Here is a 25,992-nt window from a genome sequence, read left to right on the forward strand (position 1 = left end):
CTGAAGCTGTTTCTTTACAGCTGGACTCAGTGACCACACACAGCATCTCACACGAGTCCTTAGAGTGAAGTTTTTTGGCTTCACACACGTTCATGAACTGTTGAATGTCGTCGTGAACACAATCCAACTGAGTCTTGGATGTTTTTATGCCGAGATGCTTCCAAGCTTCAAGGTTTTAATCCAACGCTGAGATAGAAATCAGAGATACTTCAGTGTGGAGAAATTAATATTAACCTTTGTGTCGTTCTCCCGGGTCAAATTGACCCCATCTTTTTGACTGTTCCTTCTTCCTCCTTCCTTCATCCCCCTTTCTTACTTCCCTTTGTACTTTCTTCCTCCCTCCCTCTTTCTTTTCTTTCCTTCTTCCTTCCCTTCCTCCCTTCCTTCTTTCCTTCATCCCTCCCTCCTTCTCTTTCTTTCCTCCCCCCTACCTTCTTCCCTTCCTTCTTTCCTCTGTCCTTCTTTCCTTCCTTCCTCCCTTCCTCTTTTCCTTTCTCCCTCTTTCTCTTTTCCTCCCTCCCTCCTACCTTCCTTCCTTCTTTCCTCCGTCCTTCCTCCTTTCCTTTCCTCCCTTCCTTCCTCCTTTCTTTCCTTCCTTCTTCCTCCCTTCCTTCCTCCTTTGCTTCCTTCTTTCTTTCGCCCTCCCTCCTTTCCTTCTTTCCTTCCTCCTTTCCTTCCTTCTTCCTTCCTTCCTCCTTTCCTTCCTTCTTCCTTCCTCCCTCCTTTCCTTCCTTCCTTCCTCCTTTGCTTCCTTCTTTCTTTCGCCCTCCCTCCTTTCCTTCCTTCCTCCTTTCCTTCCTTCTTCCTTCCTTCCTCCTTTCCTTCCTTCTTCCTTCCTCCCTCCTTTCCTTCCTTCCTTCCTCCTTTGCTTCCTTCTTTCTTTCGCCCTCCCTCCTTTCCTTCCTTCCTCCCTCCTTTTCTTCCTTCTTTCTTTCTCCCTCCCTCCTTTCCTTCCTTCTTCCTTCCTCTCTCCTTTCCTTCCTCCCTTCCTTCTTCCTCCCTTCCTTCCTTGACTCGAGGACAACAGAAGGGTTAATCTTCTTATTAAACTCTTGGTAAGGCAGCAACGAAGCATATTTTCCCCAAATTTTGTAATATATGTTCACAAAAGAAACTTCTCAAATGACCCGCTTGCACATTAACACACATGCTAATTCAAGTTTTTTTTAAATAAAGTAAATATTTATGTTAATTTTGGAACAGTTAAGTTTGGGGGATGTAATCTAATCTTCTTCTTTGTCTTTGTGAACTTTAAACTTGGTACTTGCATTGAATTCAGAAAACTTTCACTTTTCAAACACACACATCAGTTAAAAAAAAAAAAAGACAACAATTTACAAATACAGCACAAAAAAAAGGCTGAATGTAAGAAAATGTGAATCATGAGCCATCGATGTTAGTCTGCAAAGGAGCCGTGAGGAGCTGTGAGTCCTAAAGCTGGGGGGTTAGTAAGAGAAGAACTATTGATTAATGTTTCTGAAGTACACAGATGGCAAAGATGAGTGGAAAACTACAAGGAGAGAGAGAGAGAGAGAGAAAATAAATAAATATATATAATGAATATAAATCAACCATAACAGTGTTTTTTAAGCGGAGACTCTGCGGCCATCTATCTCAGTGCTTCAAAAAGGAAGAAAGGAGAGGATTATTGAGATGTTACAAATCAAGCAGAGTTTTACGAAGGATAGAAATCAGGATATTACGTAGCCAGGAGCGATTGCAAAAAAAAAGAGACAAAGGATAGAATTGTTGGCCGCTGTGTGAGTGAGGGATAAAGCAGTAAAAAAGATAGACTGTTGGGGGGGGGGGGGAGGGGGAAGAGAGGGAGAGAGAGGGGTCAAGGGTCACCTGTTGAGTTGTGATATTAATCTAAACCCCGGCCGTTTTTCCTCAGTCCATGGCTGCTGTTCCCTTTAAACAGAGAGACAGAGGGAAAAAAAAAAGAACGACAGATAAAAAATTTACTGGGTGAAAGTAGAAAAACCCCGTGGCAGCTGAGGACAAAGAAAGTCCTGCTCCTTAAGTTTGTGAGAAAAAAAAAAAAAATCTTGTTAAAATAAAAAAAATGTGTCTGTGTTGGTGCATAAAAAAAGAAGAAAAAAACCCTGGAAAAAAATAAAAGTGAGATGAAGCACAATACCATTGTATATCTGAGGAGAATGGAAAGACACAATGAATTAGAAGGATGACAGGAGGATAGATGAGATGGGGGGGGGGGGGGGGAGGAAGACAAACAACAGGAGTGCTGAGAAGAAGGATGTTTGGAAGCAAACCTGCAGCTGAAGAGCAATTCTCCCATATCTGTAATCTGTAATGTTGGAGGGAAGGAGGAGGAGGAGGAGGAGGAGGAGGAGGAGGAGGAGGAGTGGGAGAGAAAACTGGTGAAACAAGCCAGCTCTCTCTCTGGGGGGAACGATTGGCCAGAAAGAGAGAAAACGACGTAAACAACTTGATGTGAAGAGTCATTGTCAGAGCCTGAAACGATGGAGTGGGAACAGTGACTAAGTGGATTTTTCTGAAGCGGTTCAGGCAAAAAAAAAAAGGGGTCTTGACTCTTCCTTTCAGACTGAAAGCATAAACTGAAGCAAACCGCTGTTGCAAATTGTCTCCCTAAAAATACATCTGGTGCACAGAAGAACTCGAATGAACTTCCTTCTTTGTGAAAGGGGCTTTAGTGACTAGACAACCTTTGTTAAGCCGTGCGCTGGTTGTCATGTTCCTGGCACGCTCGCTCACCAGATTGTATCTATTAAATTTGTATCTGCAGAATTTTTCGGCTTTAATTAAAAGATTTGCATGCCGGCGACATTGCCAGTTTTTATACAATTTGGGGTGTCTTAATTTAAGGCTCATGTTTCTCTTGCATGTCGTTATGGTGTGGTGATGTCACTTATATGCAATCTCACAGGGCGAGAAGTACCAGCAGTCAGACCATCAGACGGGTTATCTAAACCACTAATGTTGCTTTACTTAAGGTTGAGTAAAAAGTGAGTGAAAGTTTGTGCAAATGTGTATTTTTTTGTGATGTTACCACGTTCCCAGGTCTCAGCCGTTTACCTTGTTGAGTACAATGTTAGAAATACTGATATGAATGTTGGCCAACATGGCTGGATTGACATGCTTGTGGGGCCCTGGGGCAAAAAACAAGCTGTGGGCCCCCTGTGACCCCCCCCCATTACCTTTTATCCCACTATCTGTACAGTTGTGTTTGCATCCTATCATTCATTAACAGGCACATAGCACTATTATCTCTTATTTTTCTTTCTTTAAAAAACAATTTTCATTCTTATTTTCTTGTGTGCATTGGTCTCTTTTCTCTTTTCTTTCTCTGTAATTTGATCTTTTGTTTATGTTCCCTCTTCGTTTTTTATCCCTTTTTCTTCATGTTGTCACTTGCTCTGTCTTATTATCAGCTCGTCAATCAGCTGTGAAACACTTTGAACTATATTAATCTGCTTGAAAGCTGCTATACAAATACAAAGTGTGATTTGATTGATTGAAGATAAACTACCAGCTGGCTTGAGCCCCAGAAACCAAAACCATGTATCATCTAGTTGAGATACACAAACACAATTGGTTATATGCACCATGTAAGCATGATATAAAGTTAATTAAGGAATGTATTCAAACTGGATTTACCACTACCGCAACATAAATTATTCAAATTACCACAATGTATTTGCCACACAGTCAGTGATCATGTGTTATTATTATTCTTTAAGAAAACCTTTAACCCTAACATACTGTTCATGCTCAAATTTAACATGTCAGAGCTGTAAAAACATCATATACATGTTTATTTAGCTGGACTTCTCCTAATGTGATGCACAGTATACAAAAATGGAAATCAAATGCATGCACAAATTTGACCTGTGTTTATTTAAAAAAAAAAAAAAAAAAAAATCACCATTTAACATGTTTCATATTTTATTTTGGGCCATAAAATAGTGATTATGAATGTCTTTTCCCCCCCCAATAAATAAATGGAAAACACTCTGTTTGCTCTCTGACAGCTTAATTGAGGATTAATCAAACTATTATTAATGACTGATGGAGAATATGAATGTGAATTGGTGTAGAGACTAATTTTGAGTCAGAATATGAACAGTATGTGAGGGTTTTTAAATCAACCAGCAAAACAAGGCAAATTACCACCTTAAAAGTTCCAACATAACATTAAAAAGGCTGTAGGTCTCCAGCCGTACTACAGGGGGCCATGTCCTTTCATGCAACACTGATGTAACTACAAAACGGACTATTAATCCACATGTACCCAATCTCCTGGTTAAGCTAGTGTAATAGCCTATGTTTAGCCTGAGATATGTGACATAAGCTGAGGAATGCGGATACAATGCATTGCTGTACTGCGCCCATCCAACAACATATACTGTAACATAACTATGTGTTGATTTTGCTGCTGTTTGTTTCTGTCTTGTTCAGAAAGGTGGAAAGATGTTTTAATCGAACACAAGAAACTGATTGGAAGATTTTTGACAATCTGGAATTATGGCTCAGTTAACTTTATCAGCCAAAATATGACATCATAATTAAACATGTAATAGTTTCTATCTCTACTAGGGATGTCCCGATCCGATATTTGGATCGGATCGGCCGCCGATATTAGCAAAAGAATGCATATCAATATCGGATCGGCCTGCACGGGAAAATCCCGATCCGGACTCCCGATCCAGTTTGTTTTCAAAACTCCGGTCCGCGTTTTTCAGCACACCTAGCGACCTGTCCAGCATCCCACTATTTATTTTCTACTCAGCTTTTTTGTGTGTTTTGATTTTTTAATACAGTTTATAATATTGTTTGCACTGATGGCTTTTTAAGCCTTGGTTTACACTCTTGTTGTTCAAGAGCAGAGCACTGATGCCAATTCAGTTTGTGTGGTTAATTGACTATTTATTATTTTGTCTATTTTGTGTTTATTTAACCCTGTTAAGAATAAACAGGTCAGCTTCTCATTACCAACCATTGTGGATTATTCAAACTAACCTAATTAAGTTGGCTAGTTGTTCTTAAGAGTAAAACCCTTTTCAACATGAGTATAACAACAAAATAAGTAAATATCTTTAATCTTTAATACATGCTTGGATCGGCCGGTATCGGTATCGGCCTATGCTAAAAGCTACAATATCGGTATCGGATCGGAAGTGCAAAAAGCTGGATCGGGACATCCTAATCTCTACTGATTATTTATGCTGGATAATGTTGATCTGATGCTTCCGTTACCTTATTTAATTATGTAATGTCAGACCATCACTTTATTAACCAATTCCTGTTTCCAGACTAGACGCCATTAAACAAAGACGTCTTCACTAGAGGTATATCTGATAGTGCTGTAGTTAAATTTAAGGAAGCACTGAATATAACACCACGTAACTTTAGTCCCTCTCACATTGATCATCTTGCTGATGGTGCTGCTGCAGAGATTTCACTGGTTTATATTACAAATTACCTCCGAATTGCACCGGACAAAGGACTTCTGATCAACCACCACATCCCATTACTGAGACTTAAACGTGTAATTGGCATTAAAGGAACTCATTTTAGCTGGTTTAAGTCCTACACATCAGCTCAATTTCAGTTTGCAGATGTTAACAATGAATCCTCGTGCATGCTTAAGTTAGACTTGGAGTTCCTCAAGAATCTGCTTGGACCAATACTATTCACCTTATATAGGCTTCCTCTGGGTAACATTATATAGAAACACTCCATAAATCTTCATTATTTTGCAGATGATACCGAATTCTATTTATCAATGAAGCCAGATGAAACAAATCAGTTAACGCAAATCCAAACATGCCAAAACTGAAGTTGTGCTTGGCCTTAAAAACCTTAGAAAAAACATTATTAAATGATATAGCTATTCTGGATGGCATTACCTTGTCCTCCAGCAACACTATAGGGAATCTGGGAGTTATCTTTGATCAGTATATGTCTCTTAACTTTGACATAAAACAAATGGCAAGGTCTGTGTTTTTTCACCTATGTAATATTGCAAAAATCGGGCATAACTTGTCTCACAAAGATGCAGAAAAACTAGTCCCTGTATTTCTTTACGTCTAGGCTGGATTCATTATTATCAGGCTTCCCTAACAAGTCTCCAAAGACTGATCCAGAATGCAGCTGCCCGTGTACTAACTAGGAAAAGAGATCATATTTCTCCCACTTTAGCTTCTCTGCACCTACAAAGCCCCTTAATGATCAAGCACCATCATATCTTAAAGAGCTCATAGTACCCAAATAGGAGAGAGTACGCATGACAGATGAGCAAACAATGATGCGAATCAAGTGGTGTCTTCACGGTAAGTTGCTCGCTACATTGTGAAATACATTCCTGGAAAGTTAATAAACAATGATGCTGTCATTTTCACTTTTCAATACAACTGAAATATAACCCTGTCCCATTCTGCTTATAGGTTATAACATTACTAATGACAGCGTTTTGTTCAAGACTTGTAGTTAAGGTAAGTCCTCCAGACTGAACAATTCCAGTCATTAGATTTAGAAGTAGGCATTGGCCGGTTACCGGTTTCAAGGTATACCACGGTATGAAAAAGTCACGGTTTCAAAGCCCCTAAAATTTTCCGTCATACCGTTTTAATGTGACGTCTCATCAGAGAGAAAGTGGAAGTCCCTCAGGTCGCGTGCAGCTGCAGCGTAAAGTACCCCCCCCCCCCGCGCACCTCCGGTTGCTGTTACAAGCAGGTAGCTCTGCAGGCTGTATGATGGCTGAAGGAGGCGAGCCCCACCAACTTCCCCCCCCCGTTTAAACGGACCAAGTCGGCTGTATGGGAATACTAAGGCTAACGTAAAAAAGACAGACGGCCACGGCTTGGAGGAAGAAGGTTGTTTTTTTTCCCACTAAAAATAATTAATTTATGTCGTGACTTGAGTTGCAGGTTTAGCCTCAGTTAAAGGACTGCATTCATGACTGCACTTATTTTTTATTTAGAAAGAATTATTATTATTATTATTTTAAATACATATTTACTAATGTTCCATCATGTTCTATATATTGTTAAAAAATAAAAGGCTGTTCAGTGGAAAAGTGTTTTTAAATACAGACATTTCAAAATAACACATTTTAGAGCTGTAATCATAATACAGCAAACCATGAATTTCTGCTACTGTGACCGTTGCACAGATTAAATATTTTGATTTACAAGAAAAAAAAATTCTGATTGGAGTTTAATCCCTTGAAATAATAGTTCAGAACAAAAGCTGTAGGATGAATCTCATTGCTAGCTTAATAGAGTAGAAATGTGCCTAAACATAAAGATAAAATCATCATTAGTGAAGATCAAATATTTTAGAATAGAATATATAGAGCATGCATTGCAAATTAGTTTGGTTTCAGCTCAAATACATAATTCAGTTAATGTCTCACACTGTTTATTTATTTATTCATTTATTTATTTTACAGATGGCTGAGGGTGGAAGAAGTAAGGTGTTGGACTACTTCACCGAGAACCCATCTGGTACGCTCATCTGTAATATCTGTGCAAGCTCTGTCAGTCGGGGATCAAGCATCACTCAAACAAGAAAAAATACAATTAACTTGTGGGCAACAACATAGAGAAACCTATCATGAGGGACATGATAAAGCAGTCTACAGATGATTGAAGCCCCATCATGAAACAACACTACCCAAGCTCAAACAAGTGTTTCATAAGACCGCAAAGATGACCTCAACTGACCTGAGACAAAAATGAGCTGGACACACTGATAATGCAAATGACAACCACTGATATCCTGCCTTATGCAACTGTGGAGGGGAATGACTTTAAAAGATTACTGACCAAGCCGAACCTTTGAAAAGTGAGAAGTATTTAAAAACCATTAAAAAAAAAAAAAAAAAAGGAATTCAAGCCGCAAACGTTGAACACAAAATTAATTTATATGCTGATAATATCTAATCTATATTAAGATCAACAAATCTGCCTGCAGGAAGAAATCAATCTCACACATCTCAGACTACACCATAAACCGCTCCACATCAGCTATTCTTCCTATCTCAGTGAACTCAAGACACACCATTCTTATATCTAGGGCTGGGTATCTGTAATCAAATCGATCCTTTCTGCACCCAGAACTAGAAAATATGACTATTTCTATGGACTTGCTCACAGCCAATCAACGCAAGTGTCATTCGATTTAATGCGACATGTGATTGGTCCACTGCCACAGCAGCTACGACCCGTCTGTGGTGGTGAAGTCGTGGTGAATTTGAGTTAGCGTGCTGAGCAGTTTAGCAGCCAAGATGCCACCTAAATGCTCTAAAGTGTGTTTACACTACACGCCTGTTACACCGGATAAAAGCAAGTGCACAAAATGTGTAATGGGTATCGAATGAAGTACTCACTTGGTATCGGTATCACTTTAAGGTTACTTGAATTGGTACTGGTATCAACATTTTTTTCAAACAACAACCAGCCCTAGTAATATCAGATATCAGGATATAAACATCTCCTCCAGGTTGTTAGACTTAATTCAGCTCCATTTCACCCCATAATTAGAAAAAACATCAGCAATGATCTAAAACAATAGTCCAACCTCTCTAACTGGACGAATGGCAACCATCAAGATGGAAGTTTTACCTCAAATCCATTACATTTCTGATCAAACCTACAGCCAAATGGCTCCACTGAAAACATCTTTTAAAAATTAGTCCTTCCATTTTACAGAAATGAACTCAGAGAGGGCCTAGATGCACCCAATTTTCTTCACTGGCGAACCAATAACAGTATCTCTATCATCTCTAAACTGTCTCATATATCTTGGATTAAAGTAGAAGATTTACACTTCGTTGGCTCAAGCATTAAATATCACAAATGCTTAAAAAATCCAATCATTTCCTGCACTCTGACAGCCTGGTGGAAAACACTCATTTAGCATATCACAGCTATGACTATGACTCCTTGCATTTACACCTCAGCTCAACAAGTCTCCTCTTCACTTCATTTGGAATTTTTTACTCCCCAAATATCAGTATCCACACATCATCCCCAAAAATCCAGTATTACTCAGGCTCTACTTTTTATAAGCAGCAATCAGACCACCTAGCCCTGCTGTAAAATCCCTCATGAATCATCACACAACATCTCCCAGAGCGGGAGAAGAGGAAATTTTAAGATGCCTTCCCTGGAAGGCTTTTCTACAGCAGCATCTCCAGGGAGCTTGGTCTGAGATTCATCCCGAGAGAGGCTGGTACAGGAATAGCAGGCCAAAGATGGGTGAATGGAAGAGGAGGAGGGCGTGGGACAGGATCATGGCTCTGACCCTGAAGCAGATGGTCTCTCTAAAGGGCTGTACTCAGGTCTAATGCCTGAGGACCGCAGGAACCAATTCCTTAGAAGAGCTGCTCTTCCCAGACACCAGCGTACAGCAATGCCTCATTTCTCAGCAAGCACTATACTTTTGAGTTTACGCTACAGGACAGATAGTGGGCTCACCACAGATGGACAAAGTTGGGCAATCATTACTTCCCCCCCTTCTAGGGAAAAAAAACACAAAATCAGCCTCACCAAACCCAGAGAGATGATAAAATCTGTTGGCCAGACTGCTGGTCATGGAGCGGTTAAAGGCTATGTGAACAGCTCTGTTCCTCTGCATTGCTGTCATGCCTGTTGATCCCTCAGCACGGGCCCGCTGCCTCGAAAGTTTTGATCTATCGGAGGCTGGGAAGCTCGACATGAATCACCCTGTTATAAACATACTGCAGTACAAATAGAGAACTAACTGCAACCAAAACACTCACAAATACTGCTTTTCAGAAAATACATGCTTACTGTGCACATCTCTTTTGCCAGTTTCAAATTAGTTGATTAGGACTGGACGCCTTACAGAGGTTTTTTTTGCCATTCGCCCCCATGCTTTGATAGGCTCGGTGTACAGCAGATGGCTGAAAACGCTGCTGCGGTAGTTAAAGCACTGAAACAGTTAAAGAGCTCCGTGGCTCTTCTCCAGAGCTGACTGGCGGTAATGCAGTGCAGATGTGGTTGGCGTTGTAAACACTTACCGCCCCACTCTCCCATGAGACGGACAAGCAGGGAATCTGCCTCTCGCTGCAACAACACAAGAGGCTAAGCTCATTTACATGGATGGAAGTTTAGACACTAATCTGTAACTTTTGGGGCGAGATGAAAATGTTTTTTTTAAAGATAATTAGTATATCCATAATAATCTCTTGCAGAGTGGAACAACAGGATTTTTTTTCAATGGGATTTCCCAACAGGCCACTGGAAGAAGAGCCTCCCTAATCTGGCAAGACTTCAGCCCAGACTCTGATTTCTCATTTCCCCTCCAACAGTGGGTCATACTTATCAAAGCAACAAATTCAGCCAGTAGTCTAGGAATAAAAACACAACTAGCTTTTGTACGCTTCTTTCCTTCTGCCCACCTACAGAGCTCACAGGACACTGACACGCTTGTGATAAATTACCGCTGTAAAGAGCATCAATCATGAGATAATTTGTGAAATTACTAGGCTGTGATGGAAACATCCGCTGCAAAATTCTCAGGCAGACTACATCAGGCAATGTGGCCTGATGTGATTGGTGTTGTCTGTCTGCTTAAACCCTCGGGTCTATCCAGAACACTTGGGAATTATGCAGCTATCCATCATCTAAAAGTTGATGCCAACATATTTTGTTTGCACAAGAATACGTATTTGACAACATATTTTAAAAGTAGAATGATGTTGCTGCGACAGTAGAGTATGATAGCATGGTACTGCTGTTCTGTTCTTTAAAAGGGAAATCCCAGTTTGTTTTTTCATGTGAGCTTTCACCCCATGAGCTCTAAACCTCTGGACTTTGGCCATCTTTAGTCCATGACCCCTAAGACTGCAAGAAATGCTGTAGTATTGAATTTTGATCTTGTCTGCAAGGTTCAAGTTTGACGTTTATTTATTTGTACAGCGCTCTTTATACAGTGGATGCAACTGAAGGTGCTGTACACATAAGAATAACATTTAAGCTACTTGTTGACTATCGATCTCATTAACATTCAGATGGAGTTTACCATCCACTTTGGGCTGCATTTCCAAAGAAGTATAGATTAAAATAAAGGATTCAAAATTACAGATTTAAATTATGAGAGTAAAATGTACTTGCATGATAAATATAAATAAATAATGTTGGGTACAGAGTTAATTGAAGGCCAGTTTGTATAGGTACGTTTTTACTGACCTGTGTGGTATTGCAAGAGCAGCAGCTGGGTATTAAAAGGACCTGAGGGCTCGGACATGTGGTTTTAGTAGTTTTGCAATATTGTAAACCATAAAAAAGGGTTTTAAAATCAATTCAAAAAGTTACTGGTTGAGTTGTTAAAATTGGTGTAATGTAGTGGTCAATTCGACTAGAGATAAAGGCGTGAGTGAGTTTTTCTGCATCTGTTTTTTTGTTTTTTTTTTAAAGACCCAACACCCACAATGTTCCTGAGGTGAATAAAAAAGGCTGATTTTATGATAAAATTTATATGCAAGTTAAAATTTAGTTCCCAGTCTGAAGTTACACCCAGGCTGGTTACTTCTCTTCTACTTTGTTAGCCAGGTATCTCATTTTATTTTAGAGCACTCTGCAAAATGCTTTCTTCTCCGATATGTCAGGAAAGGAAACATATACACGTTCTATCCTAATACTTTAATGCGATAGTCATGTTTACCTACTTTATCCATGCTCCTCTAAATATGCTCTAAACTAATGTAATGTAAAAGTCCTGGCAGATGCAGAAGGTCAGGAGGGTTCATTAGCCAGCTTCTTTTTTTTTTTTTTTTAAATATATGCCAAAGTACAGTTAAGTACTATAACTAGGATTGCTCATGTTAGTCTTGGCTGAAGCTTAAGAAAAAAAAAAAAAAAAAAGGGGAAGCAATGCAGATACGTGCAAGAAAGATCTAGATCAAAATCAAAAAAGTCGCTTTGAAAACTTGACAACTTGTGTAAATCCTCTGATAAGTGGATATGCATTAAAGCGAAGTGGTCTCAATGCTTCGGGACTCTTGCCTGTTAGCAAACAGTCAGCAAAGCCAGCGCTGAGGGTAAACTTTGTATATCTCGCTGCCTGTGACAGTGAATCCGGCCAAAATCCACTGCTGAGGGGGGAAGTTTATCCCGTTACACACTGTGACAACAATCTGCTGCAGGTTGGAGCAGGAGGCTCGGCTTGGCCTGCAGAGACTTGACAAAGCTGATGCCAATCACACAGAGAGGGCTACGGTGGAAGCGAGGAAAGTTTAAGATAATGAAGTGAATGGGTGAAATACAGCAGTGTAAAAATGTGTGCCATTTTACAAAGTTGCATAGAATATATTTCACTTCAGAAGCAGGGCCATTGTGATAAAACTGCTAAAAAAATTTAAAAAAAGACTATGAGTCCATACAGAGAGACTGAGTTTAGTTTAGTTTAGTTTGGTTTTATTAGGATCCCTATTAGCTGCAGCCTTGCTGAAGCTAAGGCCGACCATAGCGGCCTTAGGGTCCATCCTTGGGTCCGACCATAAGCATACAAATGCACAAGCAAAATAATTTTACAGCATGCAAAAATATGCATTATATGCTTCAGGAAGAGTCATCAGAGCAGTTCAGAGATTCTCTTCCTGTAAAGTATGAATGATTAGTCTATTAGCCAAATCTGCATGTGCCTGCATGACAGAAAAATTCACTAATTTTATCATATTTTTATATTCCAACTTAAATTTAATGTTAAATATTAAACCTAAGAATGTGTGCTCTGTGCTTTTGGCCACATGGCTCTCCCAGAAACACACCCACTCCGAGAGCACTGACGTCTGGCTGCTCCGTGAGGACGTTTGTCAGCCAACCTGTTTTGTGCTGTCAACAATGACAAGAGGGCGTGGGCCTTATTCAATTCTACAGTACAAGCTGTTATAGTACGCTCAACACGGAGCCTGGCAAATGTCTGTGTTGGCGCTATGGGAGAAGACGAAGCAGGGTGATTGGCAGCCTGCCAAGCCAGCATACAAAACACAAGTGTGGAGACAGAGCAAGGGCGAAAGAGAGCGAGTGGGGTGGAGCTTGGCTGAGCTTTTTATCACAGGGCTATAATTCACTCCCTTGTAAACACTGAGGAAAAGCTGTCTACCAATACACTGACTGCTATGCATAGGCACAACCAGAGCTGGAAAAAGAGATCTTACAAGCTCACATCAAGGACAATGAGTCTAGCATTGTTGTTGTTGGTTTTTTACTGTGACTGAATTTCTGCTTGCGTTGATGATACAAACATTGCTTTGGTGCTCTGACAAAACAAAATCCATAAACAGTAGGAAAACCGCTGTTGGGCATGACCTTTAATGCAAAAGGCTATCTGTCAAACACCTTTATGTAGACGAAGCTTCTCCAGGGGCTTTACACAGCATCCTGACAATTGAAGCATTTCTGCAGAAACAATGAAGGCCAACAGCTCCACCCGTCACACACCGCCTAACTTTTGCTCTGGGCATCCACTGACTATATACATTTCTGATTTGAGTATGAGCGAGATGACTGGTGTTTGGATAAAGAAAAAGAAAAAGAAAAAGAGAAAAAAAACGCTGGTAGGCACGAAGAGAGTTGATAGAGGAAACAGGATGGGAAGAGGAAACATTTCCTGTTGTAAAATAATCTAGTTGGAGGAAGAAGAAGGAAAACAATAACCATTCGGTCACAGTTCGCCAGAGGCAAGACTCACCTTCTCCAGTTGTTGTCCGGAGGTGGGGACAGGTACACCGTTCCATACGGAGAGCTCTCCATGTGGGTGTCAGTTAAGGAAAATGATTGGCACAAATATAGAAACATCACAGTGACAGCAGGTTCATTTTTATAACAATTACATGTACAGATCTTTATATTATAAGATACTACTGCATAGAAAAGAAAATGTGAGGCACTGACTTGAAATTGCAAAGTATAAAAGTGTTATTAACTGGCAGACAATGTGAGTTTTTAATCAGTCTTGTGCATTGTGTTAACTCAGATGACCACACCCATAACAATGCACGTCTCTCTGTGCAATTCTACTGCAAATGCAAAAAGAAGAAGAAGACGAGAAAAAACGAAAAAAATATGGAGCTACTCATGACTGGAAGGAGTAGGCGATATATGTCTGTTCTGCTCCTCGCTTCGGTTCAGTTTTATATCACAGCAGCAGTCACAGTCAAGGTTGCAGTCCATTAATATTTAAACAAGCTCTCTGTAGTTTAAAACTCGTCTTTTGACAGCAGCCGTGGGAAATTGTACCGTGGAACTGCTCAAAGTGCAAGACGGTCGACCCAAAAAAAGAAATGCAGCTGATCCTCCGGGAGCTTAGATAGTTTAGGTGAAAAACAGGCGTCAAACGACAACAGATGTTGTGAAAATTTTGGACCTAAACTCTAAAATTATTAACAATTTTGAGTTACAATTAGACGTAACTTTAGTCTACTTCTTCCGCCTTGAATTGTGAATTGATGCGTTATAACTACAAGCTCCGAAAAACAAACATATGATGTAAAAACTCCGCCGATGACATTTTAAAAACGTGTTCAAAGAGGAAAAAGAAAAGCATTTTTTATTGCAGGCACGTTCTCATCAAAGTTCCACTGCGGTGAGAGACAAGTGTGAACAAAGAGAGCTGCCTTTTTCAAATACTTAATGAAACAATGACAGCATTATTTGATTTACTGCTGAGTGCAGACAGAGTTCCTGGCATTGTCAAGTGGAAGGGCAGGACTTCAGTAGGGTGGTGTTTTGTCTTGCTGACGGTCCCTCTTTTTAGTGTTTGTGAGTCAAAGTCTTATGCTTTGGTATCAGTCTTCCAGCCTGTTGTTTTGGGTGGGGGGGTTCGGGGGTGGGGGGGGTTGAAAATAATGATCAACAAAAAAACAACTCGAAGCAGAGACTGGGTGGAAACACAAGGACAAACCGTGGCCCAGTTTCTGTTTCAGCCTTGGACAAAATATTATCAGTAGTAAAACAGATTTACTGTACATGGACTGGAGCCTTGTTATCTCTCGTCATCTCCAACACAAAACACGAGACAAGCCCCTGTTTTTTTTGTTTTGTTTTTTGTTTTTTTTTAAACAAACACTACCACAAACTAAGTGGAAAGACACTACAGTGGTTCCTCCAGACACACACACACACGGAGAGAGAGAGAGAGAGAGAGAGAAGGGACGATCCTGTCAAACTGGTTATTTTACTGGTTCATGTACTCTTACTTAACATCTTGCACCAACTATAACGCTCAGGTTAACCTCCAATCTGTAAGACGGCACGTTCACTTCTGGTATGTTGCAAAGAATGAATGAGTAATCATTTTTTCTATACTGCACAGGGTGTGAAGTAGGGATATAATTAAACTAAATCACTCCTCTATTTCACTACCAAATCAGAGCCGCTAACCACATTCCCCATTTTAAAATTGCGGCGTTATGATTCGATAAGCTAGAATCACGAACAGCGCTACATAGATTTTCATTTTTAAAGATACTACACCGCTCCCTTTTTTATATCATTTACAACTCCACAGTAGATAATGGTCCGGTTTACAGCTGCAAAGCTCCACTAACTCTCAGTGGATTTTAGGACATGAGGTATGACATTTTCTGGAGGCCCCACATTTGCAGTGTTTTTACTTCTCACAGGCAGAAGGCGGAGGAGGGGGGGGGGACTGGGTATCGGAAACTTTTCAACACCAGTGCCAAAACTATATCTGACTATTTTCTGTAATAATAGCATCAGGCGTTCATATTTTTAAGAACTATGCACTTTTAAAAACTGTGCTAATATCAGCCGTTTTTGTAAATGAGGAGACGTGACTGTGGCTGAATGTTATCTTGACTAAAATCTTACAGCCAAAAAACAAAAACACACTGACATTTATGCAGGCTTATGCAAGAATTCGCCTACAGGCATCAGGGAATCAATACAGTATCACATTCTTTTAATTGGGTAGCATGGACACTCAATAATGAATACAAAACATGTTTGACTTTTAATCCACACCCCTTTTAAAAAGGTAATTAAACTTATTCTATATAAAGGAAATATCTAATTCAATTATAAATGTAGAAAATTAAACGCCTACTTTAGATGTTTTTTTCATGAAATTGGGAGTGGTGTTCGGCTGCAACAATTACTCTATTCATAGCAATGAATCACAGCATTCAAACGAAAAAACACAACAACAAAAAAAAAAGCACAATGATGGTAAATGTAAGCAAAGGAAATGCCTCAAACACGGCTTATGATTACAAATAAAGAGCGAATTATCTTTCCTGTTTTCCAAATTTCACAGACAGAGAGACTACACACCTCCTCAGGTCTCATTTGGGGCCTTGTTTTTGTTTTTTCTTCTGTGAAATGCTGCACACACTGGGCTGTTTTACTACCATTATTTCTGTCACACACACACCTCCTAAAACAAATGCACTGTGTCTACAGAATACAAAAGCTTGACCATATTTAGGACTGACTCAAGTGCTCATCATTCCCTCTGCTGATATTTTAAGAATGACAAATTAAAAAGCACTCGGAGATGATGAGATTGTTCACTCGAACACACACACACCTTGTGACCATGAGCCGACTGGACAGTCCTTTCTATTTTGGCACCAACAACACCAACGATCTCTTTCAACAATGACCTTTACTCCATGTTGACCACACTAACTATACGCAAGGACACGTGCACACACAGTATGCACGTGTGGGACCAACACCACCCACTCAACACAAATGGGGCAAACGGCTTCTGTTTTGATACTAACAAGAGCAGACTTCCATGGGAATGCATACAGCCAAGCTACACATATTACAGTGTTACTAAATTTCACAGCAAAAAGAAAAAACTTAAAGTCCAACTGAAATCACTTTCACTCACTCTGTTTTTCAGTCAAAAATGTCAATGAGGTTTTAAATATATTCAATTTCAAAAATATACATATTTAAAAACTATACTTTTTCGTTATTAACAGGAAGAATAAAAGTAACCGGGTGAAGTATCAAATGCGTCTTTTCCCACCAGTCACTGGAGGGGTGTGTCGGTGTTGGCGCTACATCGTAAAGAACAGAGAAAATACACAAACTGCTGTAGCTAGCGGTGGTATTTTAAGAGTAAAGAGAGTAAAGACTTCACCGGCATCCAACCAGACTAAATTAACATGTGCAGATATGTTTACATGCTGTTTAATGTAGCTGAAGCTAATAGCGGTGCACTTTTCCCCTGTAAATATTTGTTTGGTGGCCAATTCAACGAGCTAAAAGTAAGTACGTAGCTATTCCTCTTCAGCCAATCAGAAAACAACCCAGGCCAGTATGAATACATGGAGGATGAGAGCGAGGACCAGTTTATACGACTTTTTTTTAAGAACAGCATTCAGTTTTGCAATTGTAGCTTGAAAATATACTGCAATAAAATAAAAACAAAAATTACATCCTTTGCTCGATTGCAAGCGTCCTTGGTGTGTCTTGCTCTTTTTCTTTATCATTTACGTAAAGGTAATGTTGTTGTGAGTTCAGTTGGCTAATGTTGGAGCGCTTTGGTAGCGGAGTGGTTACCACGCATGTCACATAATCGCAGCGTCCCTCTCTCCCTTGTTTCCCCGTCAGCCTCGCTATGGTACTTTCAAAAATAAAGGCAAAACATTCCCAGAAATAAATCTTTTAAAAAAACAAACCAAATAAAAAGGTTAGCTAACGTTAACAAACTAAACATCGATCACCAGCCAAATAGCGGTAACGTTTAATCTGTTCATTTTAGGCTTTCAAAAACAAACAAAAATCCAGCTAATCCACTTAATACAACGTAGCAACGCAGAAGTAGTGAGGCATGCCAGTGCATCGTTGCTATGGAAACGGTTATCTGTGTCTGAATGGCCTAGCTTTAGGGTTAGGGTTTACCATCACACATCTTTGGGATTCTTTTGCAAGTTGCATCCAGTCCGGTAGTGAATCATTGATCTGAACTGGCCTTTAAATAGGCAGGAAAGCTACTGTGGTTCACAGGTAATGAGTCTGTGGCTCCTTTGTTGTGTATCAGGATGCAATCAGGCTTAGTGTGACACCTGCTCTACTTATGACAGAATGATGTGTTATCACTTTATTCAAAGATTTGATTGGCTGAATCAAAATAGAGTCAATATTTACATAGACTGATAACTAACGGTATTCCATCAAATTAATGCAAAACTGCAGGGGCAACATCACCAAACCAAAAAAATGCAAAGTATACATTTCTCCCCTTTGGTTTTTTTTTTTTTTTTTTTTACTCACAGGACAAGTGATTTATAGAGCTGATACACACACTGTAGTATACACAAAAAGGGGTTTAATTTCAGTTGGGCTTAAAGACAAACAACAGAGCTTGGTTATATTGCCTAATTAATTAATTAATTACTTTTTGGAGTATTTGGTTTTTTTGCCAGTCAAAAACTTGTACTTTCCTCAACTTATACAGTAAAAAAGCCTCCTTGATGTGACTTTCTATTGTGCACATCAGCCCTGCCCCCCTATAAAAAACATGCACGACTTTATAAAAAACTGAAGAAACAAGCAAGCATCAACAATGACGTCATTGTTACTGACATTAAAAGGGAAACTATTGTGGATTTATGGCATGTTTTCCTCAACATACAGCATACATCCTTCATGACCATTACGTTATGCATCTGTTGTGATTGTTGCCCACATGAATATATACACTGCTGTGACATCCGAGCAGCTGAGATGTGGAACAAACTCCTCTGAACCTATCACACACACACACACACACACACACCACAGTGACAGGTCACTGAATCATCTCTGTCTGGAGGCGGAGAATAAACAGATCCACTTATTAAATGTGTATGCTATGAGTTGTCGGGGTACTGATGGTTCAGTGGGCTAAGTGGTGTCTCATGTTAATGCAACATATTGGGTGTGAATCCAAATCAGGCCATGTGCTCCATATCAACCACTCTGTCTCCCAGTCCTTCCAGTGTCTCTTTACAGCACAATATCTAGAAAATCCCAATAACTGCATATATTCATACAGGGTATCTGCACATTTTGAAGAGCAAATTTAATGACTTTTAAGATATTTTTAAACCCTCTTTAAAGGAAAATGAATACAGTGGCTGAGACATAATGCAAAAGCAGGATTTTACTGTTGTAGTGGGTTGAAATGGAGCTCATTAAGGACTGTAACTAATGATTATTTTTTTACTTTAATTATTAAGTTGATGTAAAATAATCAGAAAATAATGATAAATAACATAAACTGAACAAATATAATTAATTTTAAGGATCTGCAGTGACCCTGTTATAAATAACCCTCTTCTTAAAACAATATTAGATAGTAATATAACAAAAGAAGAGGCACTATACTGTAGTGTGCAAGACATTAGTGTACCTAGATCATACATATTATATATCATATAGAATATTATACTTTTAGTAGTGTTTCTACTAACTTTAGAGCTTCAATTTTAATGAATGAACAAGAATAACTCAGCTTTGCGTGATGACATATGAAGCTATGTTTAAGTGTGTACAGGTGCTGTACATTGTGTCCTCTTTCAACAACAGTTACAGACACTTGAGTAGCTGGGAGGTCAAGGCTCAGCGGGGGCCTTTTAGCACTCCGAACTGAATATGTAATTATTCCCAAGGTGCTTAAATCAACTGTTATTTTTAGGTTTGTTTGTTTACATCCCCATTAGCTACTGTATTGTGTACCGTACTCGATTACCTTTAAGATACTGACCGAAATAAACTGATATTAAGTAGTATTGAAACGTCCCCTGTCAAACTATACTTGCAATTGATCCTTTTTTGCACCTAGAGTTAAAAAATATGACAAGCGTTCTTCGATTTAATGGGACATGTGATTGGTCCACTGCCACAGCAGCTACAACCCGTCTGTGGTGGTGAAGTCGTGGTGAATTTGAGTTAGCGTGTTTAGCAGTTCAGCAGCCAAGATGCCACCTAAACGCTGTAAAGTGTGTTTACACTACATGCCTGTTACACCGGATTAAAGACAGAGACGTAAATGTATTAATGGGAATCTAATGAAGTACTCAGTTGGTATCGGTATCACTTTAATGGTGCTTTTCCACTACACAGTTCCAGCACAACTCGCCTCGACTCGGTTCCAGAACAGACCTTTTCCATTACAAAAAAGTACCTACTCAACGGTCGTCATAGCACGGATCCGCGAAACTGCCGTGACTTCGTTTTATACGCGACACAAAACACATAAACAATGGAGGCAGTGGTGTTCTTGCTGCTGTATGAGGCTTTCTGTCACACACAAAGCAAGAACATTGAGCCGTATGGCTGTTACTATGGTTGTAACGCTGCTGTTGGTATTTAAAAATGCCGGGTTTGATTCTTGTGTGGGACGGCTCATGACTCTTCCAGCGACAACTCTTCTGACCAATCAGTGGCCGGCAGTCTGTTGACGTCACATTTAGTATCGGCTTGGCTCGCTTGGAACCTCACCAGAGCAGGTACTAAAAAAGTACCAGGTACCAGGTACTATCCTTAGTGGAAATTTAAAAAAAGGCGAGGCGAGTCTAGGCGAGTCGTGCTGGAACTGTGTAGTGGAAAAGCGCCATAAGGGTACTTGGATTGATACTGGTATCGTACTTTTTTAAACGATACCCAGCCCTCACAACAATACACATCTGTAACATTAATTCTCATAAAAAAATACTCACAATGGCCAAAACCAACTCAAAGCCTGTCAAACAAATACAATAGCTCTATATAACAAGCCCATTTCTTAAGTAACTGAGAAATAAATCAATTAGCAACTCATCCATTAAAATCAGAAAACACTAAAAAAAAAAAGTCATAATGTTCTCCACTATTCATTGAATAAACTCATACAATCTCAACTTGTTAAAACATGCATGACTTTCTAAAATCTGAAAACTTGGTAATGAATTTCATGCCACCATTGCTTGATAATTAACTGTTTTCTATATTAAACTATTTCTACTTGCAGGCAACAAAAAACAACCCTCTGATGACTGGAGAAAGAAAAACAAAGATGGGCTACTATAAAGTATATCTGGAGTTTTAGTAACAATGATATTTTTACTAAAGCACACGAGAGAGTGATGCAACATTATCCGAGCCAAATGATTATTCATGGTAATTACTACACTTGTTGGATTATGGGCAGAGAAGAGTAATGCAAGCTGCTTTGTTCTGAGCAACATAAAAATATATATTTCAGAGCTTTCACATGAACAACAGAAAACAGAACAAGGTTACACACACACACACACACACACACACACACACAAAGACACTCTCATGCACACCCATTACAAAATTACACATTACACCTGAAACTTGAAACCACATCATCTACTATCATAATTCATAGTTTTCCTATAGCCACTAATCCACTTGCTGCTAAAGGGCCCACTTATTACTGAACTACTGAAATTTGTTTCTCTCTCTCTCTCTCTCTCTCTCTCTCTCTCTCTCTCTCTCTCTCTCTCTCTCTCTCTCTCTCTCTCTCTCTCTCTCTCTCTCTCTCTCTCTCTCTCTCTCTCTCTCTCTCTCTCTCTCTCTCTCTCTCTCTCTCTCTCTCTCTCTCTCTCTCTCTCTCTCTCTCTCTCTCTCTGCCACCGACTATCTACTAATAAAGGCAAAATACTGAACTATTACACAGGCTCCCTATTTCATTTGTCATATAGTCAATTGCAGTTTATTACCTTCTTCACCAATGTCCACACCTGTTAATAGGTAATAAGAGTCTTTTTTTTTTTACTTGATGTTTGGCAGCTCTGGTTTAATCACATCTTTCCAGTAAAGCCTCTGCTGCTAAATGATCCAAGATTTTTTTTTATTTTTTTTATTATACTTCCCTGAAAGTTATAATCAATGTAGCTGGCTGCCTGATCTCATGCTTCACACCTGCGCTCCTTCGTCATGAAAACAGGCCCTCTTGTTTGTTTTTTTTAGCCGAACCCAACGTCAGGAGACATCTATAGTTTAATCCCATCAACCTCCAGCACACCCTCCTCCTTCCTTAAAAGTCCCTAAAGTGTCCTCTTTCCTCATGTATCTCTGCATCCTCACTCACTCGATAAACGTTCTCCGCCTCCAATTCCAACTGGAGTTCGCCTTTCAACGACTCCTTAAAGAGCGAGGACGTGTAACTTGCAAGATTTCCATTTCGATTGTCTGTAGTTCGGCCAAACGCTTTGAAATTGTATGTTCTGCTGTGGATTGTGGAGCCAATCTGCCTTTCCTTTTTAAGTTTATCATTCTCCTGGTGGAGTCGCTCATTTGCTGTCTCCAAATTTGTAATCCAACTGACCATATTGCATAACGCTGCTTCAAACATCTCCAATTTCTAAGGCTGCAAAAACAGATGTACTTCTTTAGAGGGCTTAGCTGATACTAATACTGACACTGATTTCTTCTCATGTGAATTACTGAAGGCGATTCTTGATGCTTGTTCTCTTTTTCTGCCAGATTATCAACAATTTTTGCGCTTTTCTCTTGGAGGTGTAACACGATTATCAAAATCTCATCTGTAAACAACTGTCATTCTTACTTATTATCACTAAGTCCTCATTTTTTTTAGCCACATTCAGACACGTTCTGTCGGAGCTTTGCATTCCCACCGCATGCTCAGCTTTGGCGCATGCTCAAACCTGTCCCGACCAGTTTTAAAACAAACTTCCAAGACCATAGTTGGCAGACATCGTTTACATTTTTTTTAAGGACACTATTTCAAAAGGAACACATGGTGAATCATTATCGTGATATGCCAAGATTATTATTACGGGTGTAAACTCTGACACTGATTCATGCGTCTTTATTCTCTTCTGCGTAAGATACCGACGTAGATCTGTGATGAATTATGACACATTCACAGAAAACGTGCAATAGGTGGTGAGCCCATTCATGGTCATTTTCTGTGCGTTGTAAATGGAAGCAGTCTATATAATGCCATCTGGGTTACAACATTTTACAAGACCCCAAATATATGACTACAAACCATGGTGACTGGTGCCAAAATGTTGCAGAAAAAAACGCTGATTTTGCAACTCTTACTCGCTCCAACTCTGAGGAAACTCTGGAGAAATGAATTTTAAAAGGTGTAGTTGACAGTTAAAGTGCAAACGCTCTGTTTATCACCACCATCACAACAATTAAGACCCTTCTGAGGCTTCCTCATGAAAACACATCTGCTGCTAAAGAGCATTAAGAGTATGCTGAGAATCTCCTACCGTCGATGTCCATTAGGCATAGGTAAAGCGCACTGCCTCTGCGTCACATGTCAAATTAGCATAATGACTAATTCTGCACCCGAGGCTACAAAACAGCAGCCCACACTGTTGAGTGTAACACAAACCGCCATTGAGAAAAAAACAACAATGAAGACCAACCACCTGGAAGCCACAACACCCACTTCCACATCGCTGAACCCTTCGCGATGACGATCAGTGCCTCACACGGCGGTGTGTTGGTGAGGTATCCTACTGTTAATGATTTAGGCTTGGAAGGATATCTGCCGTCCGTGCTTGTCGATGGGTCGGCGATGGGGAGAGTTGATGCGGGTGCGGTCCCTGTGGACCCTCTCGACCAGTCCATGGTGGCGGGTCCCTCTGACAGAGTCCAACCCTGAAGGAAAGCCACCCTGAGAGAGAGAGAGAGAGACAGGAAGAGGCCGTTTACATCACATACATACATAAGGGTCAATGATGTGTTTTTTTTGTGTCCATGTGGTTTAATCAAATTTAAAGGGGTTAAAATGTGAAAATAAACGTATGAATAACTTGCACACATTCTTTTTTTGTGGACCCAGCATCAAATTTCTGCTTTTAATCCATTTTGAGAGAATATATTAGAGGATTATGGTAAAAATGTCTAAGTGGTGTAACCATAAAAACTTTGTACCAAATAATTCAACTTGCTTAAAAACAGTAAATTCTCAATAAAACACCATATCAACTAGTTTGGCATGATCTTACATTATAACTTTTATATTAAATAAAGGTAATGGAATACAATTGTTCTAAATATTACATTTACTCTGGTAACCATGGAGATCAGGAAACATTTGAAGTCATTATTAGTATAAGTCCACTTAAATACACTGTAGGTGGATGAAATATGTAATATGTATCATTCTTTTGTGGTTACACCTTTTGACATTTTCAGGAGCATTCAGTCTTACTTTTGGTTAAAAAATGGTTCAAATGTCATTTCAAATGAATTGCTCATCTTGCCAACCCTTATTTATCACTGACCCATATAACACTGCAGTTTTCACAGGTAGGCATCACTTTCACTTTCACCAATTTCACTTTTCGCTGCTTGTTTTGTTCATTTAGCAAAAAACATTTCATCTGTATTGACTCCTCAGTGTTTTATAAACCAATGAGGTAATTCTACTACATTGTGTTACAATACTCACTGACTATTATAATGTCATATGTCAACATTTACTACAGGCTTAGTTTCACAGGTTGTGTTTTGTCAGGTCACGCCGACACTTAGTCATTTTTCTTCTTTCTCGTAATGTTATCCCTTGTTCTTTCTTACTATCAGCTTGTCAATCAACTGTAAAGCACTTTGAATTGCGTTAACTTGTATGAAAGCCGCTACATAAAAGAAGTTTGTTTGATTGATTGATTGATTCAAGCACAAAGGACTGTTGATTAACACTAAAAGCACAAAGGTGTGTTTAAATATGTTTAATGTAATAAATTATCCATGCATGACTACGTAAAGGTGTTTTCTGGAAAAACACTTTTATCAAATAGTTTGAATACCAATATATGATTATGAAATTAAGAATAAAACAAAAATGTATCTTAACTCGAATGGGACACTCAAATATAGTCTATAAAAAAATATCAGCCCAGAGGGAGATATTACAGATATTATGTAAATATTTTGCTTGCATTGTTCAATATATGTACTTTGAGATACTAAATTGTTTTATTTTATTGTGACTATAAATTCTTTCCTGCCTTAATCCTTTATTGCCCTGTTTGCACCACATGGTTCACATGCAGCCGTTGTAATCGACAACGTCTGAATTTGAGTTTATAATCAATGTCTGAGTGATAAACACAGAGATCGTTACATCGGGTCTGATTTACTAAAGGTTTGCGTGTGTAGAAACGTGTGCAAACTTCACATCACCCGCAAAAAATGTGCAAGCTGATCTACTAACGCAGCGCACTGAGGTTTGCATCTTTCAAATGTGCAAGATAATACGCGCTGTCCATTTAGTAGTTTACCATAATGAATGTAATATGAGGCGTTTCAACCCCAGTGTGCAAAATACAGAGAGGAGAAAATACTAATATGTTATTTAGCATACGCATTGTGATTTACCAAACCTGAAGGTAATGTTGCTGACGGTAACTGTGTCTATAGATAATATTAACATGCTGTTACTATGGATACGAGGAGACCGAGGCACAATGACAGAATATGTCTTAATATTTTTGGAGTGGAATATTTTTGGTTTTACTAACAGCATTGACTTTATCACTAATACTCTCCCATATGTTGGTTTTTCTGGTAATATTAGTTTTAGTTATAACTCAATATATTAGTTAACCTCTTCCACTAGAACCTGATCACATTTCATTTTGCGCTTGCAGCTTTCTGCTCGTCCAAACTCTCCATTAAGACACAAAACCCTCATTTAAATACTGCTGTCTGCACCTGTTTTCATTTACAGTTATTCTTAGTAGATCACCTGCAAAACGCACGCAAACGGCACGCGCAATCTATTGCATCGTGCACGCAATTTAGTACCTTTATTTGGGATCTTAGTAAATCAGGACCATAAAGTATTCAGCATTCATTTATTGAATGAGTGCTGATAAATAAGGGCGTAATGGTGCACAAAAAAAAAAAATCACAGTTTGGTGCAGCAGGGAAAAGAAGAAAATTATATTTTGAGTTTTTTAGTTTGAAAAATGTAAAAAATCCAACAATGACTCATTGAAATCTACTATTGTAACAG

General features: G+C 39.2%; 1 protein-coding gene across 1 annotated transcript in view; it reads right to left on the minus strand.

Moving 5' to 3' along the window:
* The window catches only part of crtc3 (CREB regulated transcription coactivator 3), a gene marked incomplete in the record, with an annotated part of 72,437 nt that overhangs the window by 30,119 nt on the left and 16,326 nt on the right, over nucleotides 1-25,992 (minus strand). The window contains 3 exon segments of the mRNA XM_062419433.1: nucleotides 1,849-1,911; nucleotides 13,705-13,764; nucleotides 23,513-23,643. Coding sequence (XP_062275417.1) covers nucleotides 1,849-1,911; nucleotides 13,705-13,764; nucleotides 23,513-23,643 — 254 coding nt within the window.

Source organism: Scomber scombrus, chromosome 1, assembly GCF_963691925.1.
Source record: "Scomber scombrus chromosome 1, fScoSco1.1, whole genome shotgun sequence".
Taxonomy (NCBI): Eukaryota; Metazoa; Chordata; class Actinopteri; order Scombriformes; family Scombridae; genus Scomber; species Scomber scombrus.